The sequence below is a fragment of the Sander vitreus genome, chromosome 14 (assembly GCF_031162955.1).
Source record: "Sander vitreus isolate 19-12246 chromosome 14, sanVit1, whole genome shotgun sequence".
NCBI lineage: Eukaryota > Metazoa > Chordata > Actinopteri > Perciformes > Percidae > Sander > Sander vitreus.
Genome location: NC_135868.1, coordinates 29,458,715 through 29,476,258, shown reverse-complemented (window position 1 = coordinate 29,476,258; position 17,544 = coordinate 29,458,715). Strand labels below are relative to the sequence as shown.

General features: G+C 43.4%; 1 protein-coding gene across 3 annotated transcripts in view; it reads right to left on the bottom strand.

The window, feature by feature from the left end:
* Positions 1-13,462: 13,462 nt before the first annotated feature.
* glcci1a (glucocorticoid induced 1a) overlaps positions 13,463-17,544 on the bottom strand; it is a 41,902-nt gene continuing 37,820 nt past the window's right edge. For all 3 annotated transcript variants that reach the window (XM_078267637.1, XM_078267636.1, XM_078267638.1), the window contains one exon: positions 13,463-17,489. In XM_078267637.1, the coding sequence (XP_078123763.1) occupies positions 17,174-17,489 (316 nt within the window). In that variant the 3' untranslated portion in view covers positions 13,463-17,173. The remainder of the gene's footprint in view (positions 17,490-17,544) is intronic.

Below are 17,544 nucleotides of genomic sequence, written 5' to 3'. Positions count from 1 at the left end.
TGGAGACTTCACCGCTGCTGCTTGAGTAGCGGGTAGCACTTGCGCTCGTCCACTTTAGTTTCAACAGGGCTGCTCGAAATATTCTCCTCTTCATCTGCGCATCTCTTCCTAATAGTTCCTGGTTTTTTTGTTTTATATATCAGAGATTCCATTCCTATACCACTAGAGGGAGCTCGCGTACCTCTAGTACCATAGTTTAAGAACCAGTAAATTAGGGCTTGTGTTATGCCCAGCTTGTTTAAGAGCATCACAAAAGAGGAAGGTCCACACCACGATTTAAATAAGGGGGGCGTGCCCTGACAGTACCTAGGTAAGGACTACTAGCCAGTCAGAAGCAGAGTATGAGGGCGTGCCCTGACAGTACCTAGGTAAGGACTACTAGCCAGTCAGAAGCAGAGTATGAGGGCGTGCCCTGACAGTACCTAGGTAAGGACTACTAGCCAGTCAGAAGCAAAGTATGAGGGCGTGCCCTGACAGTACCTAGGTAAGGACTACTAGCCAGTCAGAAGCAGAGTATGAGGGCGTGTCCTGACAGTACCTAGGTAAGGACTACTAGCCAGTCAGAAGCAGAGTATGAGGGCGTGTCCTGACAGTACCTAGGTAAGGACTACTAGCCAGTCAGAAGCAGAGTATGAGGGCGTGCCCTGACAGTACCTAGGTAAGGACTACTAGCCAGTCAGAAGCAGAGTATGAGGGCGTGCCACACCAGCAGCTAGGTGAGTATTATAACTTTGGGCTTTGGGCTTTTTCACTTTGTAAACCTATAACGTGCACAAAAAAGATATATAACACAATAAAGTAAAGGGACAAAGCCAAAAAGCATAATATGAGCACTTTAAACTACTGTATGCGATGTCAGTAAAGAGTAGTGCATTGTGGGTGTTGGATGCTATGGAAGGGTAAATGCTCACCTAACCTTTAACAAAAACAAGAATTTAACTAAACACAGTGACGGCAAACAAAAAAACAAGTTGGGCTGCCAGCATGGGACCAGCCGGCCTGGAGGGACAGTGAGATCAGCAGCCTCATTTATAAACGCGGCGTACGCACAAAAGAAGACGTACACCACTCTCTACGCAAGAATTGGGATTTATAAAAAGCAAACTTGACGGGAAAATGCGCGGTCCTCCACGGACACTCTGACCCAGACATACACACAGAAACGGGTGAAATGAGAAACGGCAACACCAACAGCAGATGGATGAAACACGTGAAACTGAGACCATTTGAAGTCTCTTTTATATGGGCCTTAGTGGTCCCCTAATACTGTTACTGAAGTATCTTTTATATAGGCCTTAGTGGTCCCCTAATACTGTATCTGAAGTCTCTTTTATATAGGCCTTAGTGGTCCCCTAATACTGTATCTGAAGTCTCTTTTATATAGACCTTAGTGGTCCCCTAATACTGTATCTGAAGTCTCTTTTATATAGGCCTTAGTGGTCCCCTAATACTGTATCTGAAGTCTCTTTTATATAGACCTTAGTGGTCCCCTAATACTGTATCTGAAGTCTCTTTTATATAGACCTTAGTGGTCCCCCTAATACTGTATCTGAAGTCTCTTTTATATAGGCCTTAGTGGTCCCCTAATACTGTATCTGAAGTCTCTTTTATATAGGCCTTAGTGGTCCCCTAATACTGTATCTGAAGTCTCTTTTATATAGACCTTAGTGGTCCCCTAATACTGTATCTGAAGTCTCTTTTATATAGACCTTAGTGGTCCCCTAATACTGTATCTGAAGTCTCTTTTATATAGACCTTAGTGGTCCCCTAATACTGTATCTGAAGTCTCTTTTATATAGGCCTTAGTGGTCCCCCTAATACTGTATCTGAAGTCTCTTTTATATAGACCTTAGTGGTCCCCTAATACTGTATCTGAAGTCTCTTTTATATAGACCTTAGTGGTCCCCTAATACTGTATCTGAAGTCTCTTTTATATAGACCTTAGTGGTCCCCTAATACTGTATCTGAAGTCTCTTTTATATAGACCTTAGTGGTCCCCCTAATACTGTATCTGAAGTCTCTTTTATATAGACCTTAGTGGTCCCCCTAATACTGTATCTGAAGTCTCTTTTATATAGACCTTAGTGGTCCCCTAATACTGTATCTGAAGTCTCTTTTATATAGACCTTAGTGGTCCCCTAATACTGTATCTGAAGTCTCTTTTATATAGGCCTTAGTGGTCCCCTAATACTGTATCTGAAGTCTCTTTTATATAGACCTTAGTGGTCCCCTAATACTGTATCTGAAGTCTCTTTATATAGACCTTAGTGGTCCCTAATACTGTATCTGAAGTCTCTTTTATATAGACCTTAGTGGTCCCCTAATACTGTATCTGACGTCTCTTTTATATAGGCCTTAGTGGTCCCCTAATACTGTATCTGAAGGCTCTTTTATATAGACCTTAGTGGTCCCCTAATACTGTATCTGAAGGCTCTTTTATATAGACCTCAGTGGTCCCCTAATACTGTATCTGAAGGCTCTTTTATATAGACCTCAGTGGTCCCCTAATACTGTATCTGAAGTCTCTTTTATATAGGCCTTAGTGGTCCCCTAATACTGTATCTGAAGTCTCTTTCCCAAAATTCAGCCTTGGTGCAGTATTACAGCCACTAGAGCCAGTCCCATCATGAGCTTTCCTTAGGATGTGCCATTTCTGTGTCTGTAGCTTTAAATACTATTGAGGAGGAGAGAGGGGGGGCAAGGTGGAGGGTGGGGGTGTGGCCTTAACCAACTGCCATCATGTCTCTCTCTTTCTCATGGGGGGGCCAAATTCTCTATGCGGGCAAAGCAGAGAAAGGGGAGGTAACCTTTCCCCTTATGACATCATAAAGGGAAGATTCCAGATCGGCCCATCTGAGCTTTCATTTTCTCAAAGGCAGAGCAGGATACCCAGGGCTCGGTTTACACCTATCACCATTTCTAGCCACTGGGGGACCATAGGCAGGCTGGGGGAACTCATGTTAATGTTAAAAAAAAACTCATAAAGTGACATTTTCTTGCCATGGGACCTTTAAACAAATGGAAATATTGCCTCTCATTGATGATATGAAGAATTCACGTAGCCATTCTTACAATTAATATCCTACACAAACACCTTTTTGATCGATCTGCGATGATAAATAAAACAAGATACTATTGTAAATTCAAATGAAGATATATTTGTTCAAACAAAACTCACATTTTCTGTAACTATATTGGCATGTTATGGAATTAATTCTCATGAATAATAGATAAACAGAACAAATAATGTTTACACTGATGCTGTTTTCGATGCCTCCGTCTGGGGGAGAAAGTCGTTTTCATATGGTCATCATATACAGCACCATAGTGTTTTATACAGTGTTTATTTTTATGGCTGTAGATCGTTGTATTTTTGTTTTAAATGTTTCTTTTTATTAACCATTGTGAAAGGTGCAATGGAAATGAAGTTTTACTAATTACATGCTCCTTGCATAGAACAATTTGTCATTTACTATTATATAAATTCTGACACACTTAGTTTTTTAGATACAATCTAATTGATGGGTAGAAAAAGGCATGCCATGCATAACGACGCACAATGGCTGGCTTTGCACTGTTGGGAGATGTGGCAAATGGAGCAAGAAGACTTGCTGGCAATCGAGGACGAGTGGCCTCAGAGCCGGTTCCGACTGCCTGGAGCTGTCCTGTTGGATCTCTGTGCTGTTTTGGGCCCAGCGTTACAGAGAGGAGCACTCGGGGAAACCACGCCGTGCCTGTCCCACTTCAAGAGGGGTCAGCTCCAGAGTCCCACGGCAGAAACACTTTCTCTGTACACTTTGGTACGCTTGAAATTTTCCCGGTGTGTAACCAAACCAAACCAAGGGGAAACCGCTCCAAATTTACAAACTCATCATCTCGTTCGGACCCAAGCAAACTAACTATAAAGGGCCCTTAGTCTACTGGAGACGTCTTGGACCCAAAAATGTTGTTTCCTATGAACTTTTATGATTGAAATATCATCTACAGCCCTAGTGGATGAAATTGAGCTTGGTTGCTAAAAATTGCATTTTGGGAAATTTTAGACAACAATGTATTATTAGTCAGCAGGCTGTGGGTCCAGTGTGTAGGAGTTGTGTTTGGTATAACACAGTGGAAGCAGCAGCAGCAGCAGCATTAGAATGTGCTGGAGCTCCGTCAGCTGGCTGCAGGCCTCAGCTCGCAGCAGGGAGCCTCAGCTGGACGGCTCCACATCACTGGAAGGCAAATCACATCACACCCATCGTCTGAACCGCACATGATAAGGCCTCATTACCATACGTTTATTTTATCTTGTTGAAGCGGCTGCTAAAACAAAAGGGCAGTTGATTATTTTTCCTTGATCAGTGTAGCATTCAAGGCGTCTGATTTGAAAAGGGGCGGGAGGGGGGCAATGAAATCCCTCCCAGGGAATAGGGGATGGCTGACATGCATACAAGGCAGGGAGGACGGCTAGATCCTCGAGGTGGGATCAGCCTGTCCAGCCTCCACAATGGACCCATGAGACAAGACGGACACACAAAAGAGCTGAATCTGACAGTCGGTCCACTCTGCCGGCCCCGTCTCCAGAGATGATGAGCTGGCCGCGGCTCCTCCACCATCACAAAAGCCTCCTTCAGCATTGTACTGAATATTTGACAGATTTGACACATTAGACTCAGTTCACAGAGCGACAGCCACACAGGGAATAAACTCATTTGAATAGGAGGGGGCTGAAACTTTATACAACGTTCATGTCTGTCTGGCAGGGTTCCCATATGATGCCATGCTGAAACCATGCCTGAGCCTATATGCTTTGTTTTAAATGGCACGTGGACAATTTTAGCTGGACAAACATTTCCTGTGGGCTGAACTGCACTGCAGAAGAAGCTGCAGATGTTTTAAAATAGGCCACAACAATAGCTTCCTAATGGCAGCCTTTTTCTATGATACATGGATTGTGCAATCAAATGAGAAGAATCCAGCAGAAAGTGGATCAGCAGTTGCTACAGGTATTTGTAACACAGTGAAATACAATCTGGGAAATCCAGATTGAGGAACAGACCCATGAGTTTGGAGGCTTAATACACTTAAAGCAACACTATGTAACTTTTCCCGCTTCGGTCCCCCCCTATAGGTTGTCTCATTGGTTTGTTATTATGGGGAGGGTTTTCACAACTCTGGAGCTATGATGGGAGCCACGCCTCTATCTTTTGTTGTGATGACGATGAGGTAAAGAATTGAAATATGCTGTTTCCACTAGGAATGTGTGGTTGCACGTACTATTTGATTGGTCAGCGCAGCACCTTGCCTGATGAGCACACACGCTCAAAGAAACATTACTTTTTTTTATCCCTTTAATCATTTTTGACATTTCTCAGATTTACAGCAACCCTTGGGAACCACTGCTCTGAAGGTATGCTTGTTCCAGGTGTCAGGACTAATCCGGCTGTATAATAATAATAATAATAATAATAATAATAATAATAATAATAAATTAAATTTATATAGCGCTTTTCATAGTACTCAAAGACACTAAACTGTAAAACCATGGTAAGTACAATAAAAGAAGGTGAAGCAATAAAACAACACAAAACATAAAAACAATAATTTTACACAGGTAAAAACGATAAAACCAGCAGCTAACAGTAGATTAAGTAATAACCCTCTTCTTCTTCAAGGTTGATCTGTGTCTAGTCGCTGAAACCGTTTTGTCCTCAGACAAAGCCAGATGAAATCGGCGAAAAATTTAAATGACGAAATATGGAGAAACAAGGTTTCTACCCACCACTATATTATTGTTGGAGCAACAATAGTAAATATACAGTTCGAGAAGACATGGGAAAGGGATCTGAATATTACACTGGAGGATGAGGAGTGGGACAGAATCTGTAGGAATATTAGAACACGATGTGAGGGTGTGCATCATTCAGTTCAAGATTATGCATCACTTCAATTGGATGCCCTCCAGAACGGAGCCACGGCGCTGCTGCTAAACAGTCTCAGGAAGAAACATGTTAACCCAGGCTAAGAGCCACTTACTGGGGCCTGGAGGTGAGGCCCAGGGCCCTGGAGGTTAACGCCCAGCCATAGAGGCACTAACTCAGGCTTAGAATGGAGCACGAGGGGCTTGGAGCATGTTAACCCAGGCTAAGAGCCACTTACTGGGGCCTGGAGGTGAGGCCCAGGGCCTTGTTTTGGTGGAACGTGTACGTTCAAAAGTAGTTTTAGTCGTGCAACAGAAAACTCCAGATAGTCTAGCTAGCTGTCTGGATTTACCCTGCAGAGATCTGAGGAGCAGTTAACCATAGTCCTCACAAATCCACCAGAGGTTAGAACGCCAATCCTGAGGAATTTCCGGCGGCACCTGAGCACCCTGAACTGAAACGCCGTCGATATAGACTAGTCTAAATATGAGTTGCAGATCTTTATTTGGGAAAATAAAGGAGACTGTCCCATGGGTTGTTTGTTCAAGCGGCAGTTACGACTCATATTAATGTTTATAATGATGGCGCCCTCTAGTGGCTGTAGTAGTTATGACGTAAAGCAAAGCAGAAAGACTTTTGTCTTGAATGTTGCATTTGAAAATGAAATTAAACGTTGTTTTTTTTAACTCTGTGTATCTCACGTTGAGCGTAACGTCGGATTTCAACCCAAACCACGGTGTTTTACATAACCAAACTGTGACTGTTTCTCAACGTAGCTCACCTGGTAGAGCCTGCGCCCCATGTACAGAGGCTAAGTCCTCTCCGCTGCGGCCACGGGTTCAGCTCCCTTTGCTTCATGTCATTCCCCCTCTCTCTCCCCCTTCATGTCTAAACTGTCCTATGAAATAAAGGCCTAAAGAAAATGTGTTCCTTTGGAGCGTAGGATGTGCACGTCTCCAGAAATTAACGCTATGTGTCGACAAGATGCAATTCAGCACATGAACGTGGGGGCAGTATATCATCTGACAGGCAGGACAGCAGCTGTCCCAAACTCCAGCCAAGGAACATCTGCCGGTGTCGGCCGGGTATATAATGGCTCTAATCTGCCCCCTAGTGGATATAGGTTTAACCCTCCAGGTACACACAGAGTACGCAGGCAAGTATGTAAACAATGCCGTTTGCGCCGCCGCCTCTTGTCTACACGTACACATTGTTAAAAAGCTAGTATATCTGGGCCTTTAGTAGTACTCCCAGGACATGAACATCTGTTTCCTGGGTGAAAGTCTTGTGTTTTCCCCTTAAAGCAACACAAAAGATTCTTTTGTACCTTAAAATAATGTTTCCAAAATGGTTTCAGTGGTTCATCAACTCGTAACAGGGTGAACGTCACTTCTACATTCGCTCTGCGGCCCTCTATCGGCTATAAACGCACTATGCAAGTTTGCCAGATCGGGTAGCGGATCTGTAGTTCCAATGAGACATAAGAAACTACAATACAGCGGTGATGGACAATTCTGCTCCCAACCTGTAGGGGGACCGAAGAGGAAAAGTGCTTTGGTGTTGCTTTAACTTCTTCCAGGACATGAACTCCTCTCCCCTGCTTAAAAGCCCTGTGTTTTAGGAGCCAAACACCCCCCCACGACCTCCTCCCTACATGGATCTTCACACTCTTATACAGCAGCAGTCAATGTGGTGCATACGGTAACACATATGTGGAATACATAGGAATTACAGTGCATTACTTTTTGAAGCTATATGTACAATTGGTTCATGAGAACAGCCTGACCACTAATCTCATGTCTCCCCAGCTTTGACATGTACATAATATCCAATGTGCTCTGTTCTGGAAAAAGTGTGACTCTGCTGTTGACGTTTCTGTTCAACTATAAAACTCTATCTGTGGGAAACAACAGCAGCAACAACAACACACATCTCCTATGCCGATCCAGTCATAGGAGCGCTGTGGAAGTGTGTGTTTAACCTCCGAGCTCTGCCTGCATGTCAGCAGCACTGATTGGCTGAATGATCAGAGGGCTCTGATTGGGGACAACTCGCACTAACTGCCCCGTTAATTTAAAGGCTTGATTGGTCGGGGACGTGAATTGAGAGTGAAGGAAACAACCCACCTGTGTGATCCTTTGAACGTCTTCATACAGCCGCTTGTAACACGTGTGTGTTTGAGCAGTCGGATGCTGATTGAACGTGCGCCGCTATCTTTTTGTCTGCATCCGAATGGAACAGCAGCAGTGCTAAGAAGGCTAGAAAACAGAGGATTACAAGAGTCTTTTTGCTCCCTAATTTGATTTTAAAAGAGTCTTACCTTTGTTCTACGTGCCCAGTTAGGATGTGCTGGGAGGCTGAGATTAGCACAGAGAATCGAGTTTGTGACAAAGCCGATTAGCAGTTGAAACAGGGCCAACAATGGGTTTCTTCTTAGACAATCTGCATTTTAGAGTCATATTTCTCCTGTCAAGCAAGGAAAATGTGTCTAGTTCCTGTTCCACTGTTATGCCAAAATGTGTAAATTATACATAATTGTATTTACTATAGTAATATGTATAATTATGCATTATTATTATTATTTAAATAATGCAGCTGTAACATGTATTTACGGTTCACAAAAAAATGTGAGGACATTTTTGTTTCATCAAAAGGAATCTGCTTCAGCCACAGCTGTACTGTGGTTTTCTACTGCCATCTGCAGGATGCTACCTGTCAGATACAGCATTAGTCCATACCTTCATTGCAGGATGTATTTAAAGTGGCCATATTATGTTCATAATTATGCCTTTTCAGGTTCATAATTGTAATTTGAGATTGTATCAGAATAGGTTTACATGGTTTAATTAAAAAAAAACACCATATATTTGTTGTACTGCTCATTGCTGCAGCTCCTGTTTTCACCCTGTGTTCAGGTCTCTGTTTTAGCTACAGAGTGAGACCTCTCACTGCTGGAACATCTTTGTTAGCATTTGTCGCACACAAGGTTATAATCGTTAACGAAAACGAACAAAAACACGAAAACTAGGTGGGAAAAAAACATTGTCGTTAACTGAAATAAAAATAAAAACGAGGCATTACAAAAAAATGATAACTAAAACTGTCATGTCTGTTTGCAAAACTAACTAAAATTAAATTAAATTATTGAGTAAATGTTCCTTAGTTTTCGTCTTTGTTGATGTCTTTCATAGAGCAAATACCGTTATATCTCTCCGACCGTGACATTTCCCGTAGACATGTATAGTTTCTGACTGGGATCCCAGAAATCCCGACATTCCACGTCAAATTGAACACAACATAGTCCATGCCCCTCGCCTGGCATCATGGCGGTACCGAAAGTCGGAAGAAAGCGAAAGTCCTATTTGATTATGACTGTGTCAGATAAAGTGCCTCTCAGTGGAAGGTGGTAAAATATGTTGTCAGTTTATTACAGGGAAACATCCCATGTATTAGAAAGTACATTTGAGAAGCACACACAAGCTAGGAGGCTAACCTAGCTTACCTTAACAAGTTAAAGAAGAACACAAAGCCCCCTTTCACCAAAACAGAAGCTAACCCCGGTACAGGGCATGGATGTATGGGTACAGGGGAATGGATGTATGGGTACAGGGCATGGATGTATGGGTACAGGGCATGGATGTATGGATACAGGGCATGGATGTATGGATACAGGGCATGGATGTATGGGTACAGGGCATGGATGTATGGGTACAGGGCATGGATGTATGGATACAGGGCATGGATGTATGGGTACAGGGCATGGATGTATGGGTACAGGGCATGGATGTATGGGTACAGGGCATGGATGTATGGATACAGGGCATGGATGTATGGGTACAGGGCATGGATGTATGGGTACAGGGCATGGATGTATGGGTACAGGGCCAGGCAGCATGACGGAGACAACAGCAGGACAGAGAACACTACAGGAGGGCTTTCACCAAAACAGAAGCTAACCCCGGTACAGGGCATGGATGTATGGGTACAGGGCATGGATGTATGGGTACAGGGCATGGATGTATGGGTACAGGGCATGGATGTATGGGTACAGAGCATGATGTATGGATACAGGGCATGGATGTATGGGTACAGGGCATGGATGTATGGGTACAGGGCATGGATGTATGGATACAGGGCATGGATGTATGGATACAGGGCATGGATGTATGGATACAGGGCATGGATGTATGGATACAGGGCATGGATGTATGGATACAGGGCATGGATGTATGGGTACAGGGCATGATGTATGGGTACAGGGCATGGATGTATGGGTACAGGGCATGGATGTATGGATACAGGGCATGATGTATGGATACAGGGCATGGATGTATGGATACAGGGCATGGATGTATGGGTACAGGGCATGGATGTATGGATACAGGGCATGATGTATGGATACAGGGCATGGATGTATGGGTACAGGGCCAGGCAGCATGACGGAGACAACAGCAGGACAGAGAACACTACAGGAGGGCTTTCACCGGTGACCTGACAGCTGCTGGTTAGTACATACACAGGAACACCAAAAGCGGGAGGAAGCGTGGGTTAATATGTGGATTATTCTGGGATGTCTACACTGTGTGAGTCGATTGACTAAAAAAAAGTTTGCCACTTTACTCAAACCAAAGTAGAAAACACCTGTTCATGTCTTCTTTAGTCTGTTGTTATTTAGTTTTTTTCCTGGAACACGTCACTTACACATTTTGCACTTACTGCGGCGTCTTGTGTAGACTGTTTACATATTTATGACCATATGTAGGCTACATTTTATTTACTGGTGTTATTGTTCAATACATTGTGAATACATATTTCTAAAATTGTATGATGTTTTTGTTGACTTTTTATTACACAATACGTTTTGAATCCCCCGACAAATAACCCATATTACAAAAAAAGACTAAAACTAAAACTAAGCATTTTCAAAAAATAAAAACTAAACTAGCAAACCCGCTTTAAAAACTAATTAAAACTAAACTGAATTTGAAAACAAAAAGTAAAAACGAAATAAAAATAAAAACTAATGAAAAATGCAAAACTATAATAACCTTGGTCGCACATCCTCAGTAGCTAGGTGAGGACTACACGCTCAGTAGCTAGGTGAGGACTACACGCTCAGTAGCTAGGTGAGGACTACACGCTCAGTAGCTAGGTGAGGACTACACGCTCAGTAGCTAGGTGAGGACTACACGCTCAGTAGCTAGGTGAGGACTACACGCTCAGTAGCTAGGTGAGGACTACACGCTCAGTAGCTAGGTAAGGACTACACGCTCAGTAGCTAGGTGAGGACTACACGACACCCTCAGTACACCCTCAGTAGCTAGGTGAGGACTACACGACACCCTCAGTAGCTAGGTGAGGACTACATCCTCAGTAGCTAGGTGAGGACTACACGCTCAGTAGCTAGGTGAGGACTACACGCTCAGTAGCTAGGTGAGGACTACACCCTCAGTAGCTAGGTGAGGACTACACGCTCAGTAGCTAGGTAAGGACTACACGCTCAGTAGCTAGGTGAGGACTACACGCTCAGTAGCTAGGTAAGGACTACACGCTCAGTAGCTAGGTAAGGACTACACGCTCAGTAGCTAGGTGAGGACTACACGCTCAGTAGCTAGGTGAGGACTACACGCTCAGTAGCTAGGTAAGGACTACACGACACCCTCAGTAGCTAGGTGAGGACTACACGCTCAGTAGCTAGGTGAGGACTACACGACACCCTCAGTAGCTAGGTGAGGACTACATCCTCAGTAGCTAGGTGAGGACTACACGCTCAGTAGCTAGGTGAGGACTACACGCTCAGTAGCTAGGTAAGGACTACACGCTCAGTAGCTAGGTAAGGACTACACGCTCAGTAGCTAGGTAAGGACTACACCCTCAGTAGCTAGGTAAGGACTACGCGCTCAGTAGCTAGGTAAGGACTACATGCTCAGTAGCTAGGTAAGGACTACATGAGCTAGCTAGCTGTTTCTCTAACTTCAGTAGTACAAGGCAGGATTAGCCGGGAGACTTCTTCTAAACGAGGACACACTTCCACCTTTGTGTGGAATACCTGCAGGACAGGGACATGGAAGTAGTTCTTTTGGAGATTATGGTCAACTAGTGTGTGTTGTAGCAGTGGTCTGCCATTCAGAACACGGTCTCTAACCCAAACCATATAAACGAGCTGGTAAATAATGGAAGTTGTGAAACAGGCAGAATACATGTTGTTCATTGCACTAGGGTTGTTCTGTAGTAGGACGATGAATATCTCCAATCAGCGATGGAGTACTTGAGTCCTGCACTCGGACTCCAGTCCAACTCAAGTCGCAATTCTCCGGACTCTTCTTTGGGGACCCGGACTTGGACTCAGACTCGACCACTGGGGACACGAGACTTGACTCGGACTCGACAGTTGGTGACTCGACTGCAACACTGTCTCCAATAACTGACATTTTTATTCTACCAGTAGTTTGTAATTTCAACTCGTTATTTTAATTTGCAGTATCTGACAAGGTCCAATTAGTAGCTTTTCTGGAGCTTTCGATCATGTCACACAATCTTCCTCAACATAGATGTTCACATTTTTGTGAGCACTTTAAGGCTTAGAAATCACTATTTTTGACCCTTGTTGCTTATCTAAGTAAACGCTGATGAGATCTACTTCTTAGGTATTAAATGACAAGACATTTATCATTACTATGGAGTAATTCAGTCAGGTCAGTGCCTGAAAGTATCGAAGTTTGGTACCCAGGCCTAGAGGTGAGTGAATTTTGCAAAACGACGCAAAGGTCGGGTAGAGCTGTTTATTTACCGGTATGGAGTGACATCACTAATGTCAATCACAAATACATTTAAAAGACTTCAGATTAGAGCCTTTTCATATCACACACTATATGATTTTACAGTCAACACCAAGTGACCCAGACTGGAACCTGGTCCCATCAGCAGGGGCGATTCCAGGAGTGATTCCCCCCACCCCCTACCCGACATTTTACCAGAATAAAGCATAGAAAATCTGCCGACTGTATTGTTCTTGGGGTTATATATATTGTCTAGTTTGGATGGGTTATTATTTGGTCTGACAGATGAAACATGGACAGTAGGTGATAGCTGGAAAAGACAAAAAGATTGGATATGTGTGTACATGTATGCATGTATGTGTATGCATACATACATATAACATAATTGAAGAATTAAATTGTTTGTATACAAGTACGGAAGGGGGTAGGACCAGAATTTTTTTTTTTTTAAACTTCTTCCTACTCCTTTTTGAACATGGGAATCCTTATTTGAATCATTTACAATATTTTACATCAGTTTGCTGAGTATTTTGTTAAACTAAACTGTAATAAGTTTCCAGACATACCTGCAGAAGCTGCCAACAGTAGCCTATAACGCTGTGCATTGCGGGCCGTGTTCTAAAGCATTTCCAAGGCTTTTTTTTTTTAAATGTATTTTGATTGATAACCATCTGCTACACCTAGAACTCCACGATTGATCGTTTTCAAATCGAATGACATCTGAAAGAATGCGATGAGCTAATCGTGAAGACTGCGATTAATCGAATGTTTGGTTCAATATTCTTTATTCCTCTTTTTATTATTATATCTACTGTTATTTCATATGATAAATGCTAGAATGTTACATATCACAGATTCAATGGTACATGCTTACTAAAAGAAAAACAGTGTTCTCATCCCTGCATAAGAATATAGAGCGGTTGTGATGGTGTCTCATGTTATAACGCTCCATGACATGTTTTATCTGTTACACAGTGACTATTGAACTTTAGCTGAACATTTACAAAAATAATCGCAAATTGTAAATCGTAATTGCAATATCTGGCAGAAAAATCGCAAATCTGAATTCCCCCCCCCAATGGTTGAGCCCTAGCTACACCCCAGAGGAAAGTGGCTTTTTTAACAGACAAAGATGGAAGGATGTGGTTTAGCTCCGTGAGTATGTCTGTACAAAGCCGAGTGTGTGTCTGCTACTGTAGCTGTCAACATGTACAAAGAGCTCGTAGTGATGCTCACAGACTCTCCCCTCACTGACGCACACACACCAAAACGTGGACAAAACAACCAATAGTTTTTTTTTTATTGCCATTGTGCATGAACTTTGACACTGCAGGTTACACAAGGAGTATCATGGAGTGAGTTGGTGAACACTCTGACCTGCCAGTGATGTGCTCTGGTCACTCTCAGTGCTGGTTTTGTATCAGTTGATGGCTTTAACAACAAACTACTTGCTGATCCAGCCCCCATGCTCAAAACCAAAGGAATGCAAGATGAGACGCTTTTTGTGTCAAAGAACGGACAACACAGTTTTTTTTTGTTTTTTTTTCCTGTTATTGCACACATCTAGTTTACCAATGCCGAGTATAGGTGGGACATTGGGAAAGCCATAGCTCTTGGTAAGGTGCTGACATGTCTTAAGAAAACCACAACATTGCATTGAGCCTCTTTAAAAGCCACATATATACAAAATATGAAAGGAGCGCCAATGCAGGGATTCCTCAAGCGCACCAGATATCAAAATAAATGTGGGTTATGTTTTTCACTTTTTCTCTTGCAAATGAAAGTTGTGGATCATTTACACTTGGGCATAGTGATGCTTGTTCAACAGCCTAGAGAGGATACATGAGATGTTCAGGTTGTGTTGCTTGGTGGGAGCATCAGGGTGCCTACAACAACACAGTAATAACAGACAGACAGTGAGAGGGAGGCAGGCCAGTGTGATCCTTTTATCTGTGCATCAAACACATGAAGGCGCGACCGTATCTGCAGACCAAACATCTCTCGGTGCAGTAGCTAGTCTCTCACAGCGATTCAAAGGCTGAGAGATATTTTAGGAATGAATCATCGTGAGTCTATTTATGTCTTGGCTGCTAAAATCACATGGAATGCATTTAATGGAATAGAAATGATCTGGATTATCAGAACAGTCTAAGTTTGGATATGCAGATTGGAGTTAAAAGAGTTGTGCAAACATTCATCATGTATGGCTATAGTTCATTTTAAGCTTGTGCAAATCCAGTGGCTGCATGTACGGTTGCCTAGGACTGGGTGTCCAACCTCAATACTCCCCTGGTACTGACGTGTCTGTAGCACTAATTATGCAAAACTGTACTAATGTTGAATTCCTACTCAGATTTGTAATGTTCTTTTCTTATTCTTTTATCATCAGGCAGTGTCTGCTTTTTAAAGCTGCATTAATTGATCATTTGGCCACTTGGAGGCAGCAGAACAAGCTGAAAACACAACATTAACATATTATTTACCTTATTAACTAGTACATACATAAAATCAAAACAATGAGCTAAAAGAGGCTAAAAAAAGCTCAATAGAACGGAGAACTGCAAATTCACTGAGGCCCCTTTCACATTGCACATTTAAAATATAAAAATATTGAATATTGCAGCTTTAAATCATTATTTTTGAAATTGTATTTCAATTTAGATAAGGGTTAAGCTGTATTTTATTTAGGCAAAGTTATTGTGCTAAGTGCAGTAACTGTGTTTAGACAACTTTAACCATTGGAGAACTGCAGCTTGTTTTGTCAAATGAAACTCTGTCTGAAATCAAAATGAGGAGTATAAGCACAGCAGGCTGCCCGGTCTTTAGTAAACCAGCTATTGTTGTTCTCTTTGATAACCCAACATGTTAGGCTATTAGGCTAAGGTGTAATTTACGGGGGGATGGGGGGGATAAACCCCCCCCAATAATCAAAACTGGGCTTTTTTTTTTGGTTGCTTTTTTCTGTTTTTGTCACCTTTTTCAATACATGCTGACATGTCAATGTAGATAGGTGGAGATCTCAACACCCCCCCCCAAGGTTGAACCCAAAGTTACGCCCTTACCATTAGGGCTGAATGGGCGATGGTAGAGATCTTTCAAACTGGAAATGTCCTGCTCTGTACTTATCTTGGTCCAAATTCTTCAAGGGATTCTCAGCAAAAACCAAATATTGGCCAATATATTGCTTTTTAAACTCACACATATTGATATCAGCCTCATAAATTCCAGTATCGCTCTGGCTCTAGAGTCTTGATTTAGTCAGGTTAAGTTGCACAAGAAAACGGCGTCTTTGGCTAAGAGAACTGAGGTTTAACTCATCAAATAAGATAAGATTTCAATCTCAGAAAAATGTTTCTACAACTATACCTCCAATCTGCACCTCTAAGGAACCAAATGCTTCAGTTTGATTGTATTTCCATGTTGACGGTGCTGCGGACGTGTCCACCTTTGGCCCCCCGTCAACAGGCTCAGGAGAGCCAATCACCACTGTCTGCAGGCTTAAATATCAGACTGTACATCATCCAAGTCTCTGTCCAGCACGCTTCTTTCAACACACACGCACGCACGCACACGCACACACATGCACACAGCCATTAATGCCCTCAGTCACAGTGTGTGTGGTCGGTAGAGTACCCCACCACCAGTCAGAGAGGCCAACCATGAGGGGATGTCCACTACTTCAACCCTTTACCCTCCGCAGTCAGCTATGGGAATGAGAAACCCAGGAGGAAATGACAGTGAATCTGTTCTGCAGATATTTGTATGGACATACATTCCAAATTACCTGAGTATAGACTCTGATTGTGAAATACCTGAAGCGAGGCCAGATGCAGACACTGTGCAACCAATTTGAGGCCATTTTGTCGTCTTTTTTTTTCTTTTTCTCTTTGCCCAAATGATTTTTCTCTTTGCATTTGTTTTTTTAGACAGGGTTTAACAATGTGACCTGGATAGTGTAAACAGAATCCTGAATAGTACAGCTGTTTTCCCTGTCACATACATAACACAGCAATACACAGTTTAAAACAAGCATTTTTCTTTCTTTTCATAGAGATATATGTGTATATATATGTTTAGAGAGCTTATTCATACTGTGAATGTTGAAACAGAACACAACACATAATTTAATCAGAAATATACTACCAGTTTAAAATGCATGCCCCTCCCCCCATCTATCGCGCTCCGTATCTTCCCTTCGATGCCTGCATATGATAACCTGTAACCATCAGTGTCTTTCCCTGCCAGCACCAGCTCAGACATTATGCAGGACAGAACATTAAGGTGGCGAGTCTTTGTGGCGGGCGGCGGCGGTTATTCGGGACATTGTTGCTACGTCATGCAGAGATAGAAGGGGGGGGTGGAGGGGGTCAGCACAGAGAGACGGAGGCTCCCCCTGGCAGAGCAGAGGGAGGTGTTGGTGGGACAGTCAGTGGTGATGGTTGGCGGTCGCAAGTGTGCATCCCCGGAGTCAGAGGCCAGCTCTGCTCAGGTCTAGCTGATGGCCGGGCTGTCTGTCTGGGGCTCTGCAGTCTCTGAGGGCCAGCCGGGCGGCTCCGGGGGGTCGTCTGTGCTGGTGCTCGCCGAGACCTGAGTGGAGGCCCCGTAGAGCGACGTGGCCCCCTGGGCATCTGAGCCAGAGGCCGCCTCCGCGTTGTCCTCGTCCTCCTCGGGCTCCGAGGCCGGGATGAGGTGCAGGGAGCCGGGGAGTTTGACGGGGCAGAACGCCGAGCCCGTCGGGATGAAATTGACTTTGTTTTTGTCGGGGCAGGAGAAGAGGGGGACCGACGCCGATGTGGACTGCCTTGAGCTGCAGAGAAACGTCATGCAGTGTCAGTGAGGGGCACACATTCCTAAAGGCAGCA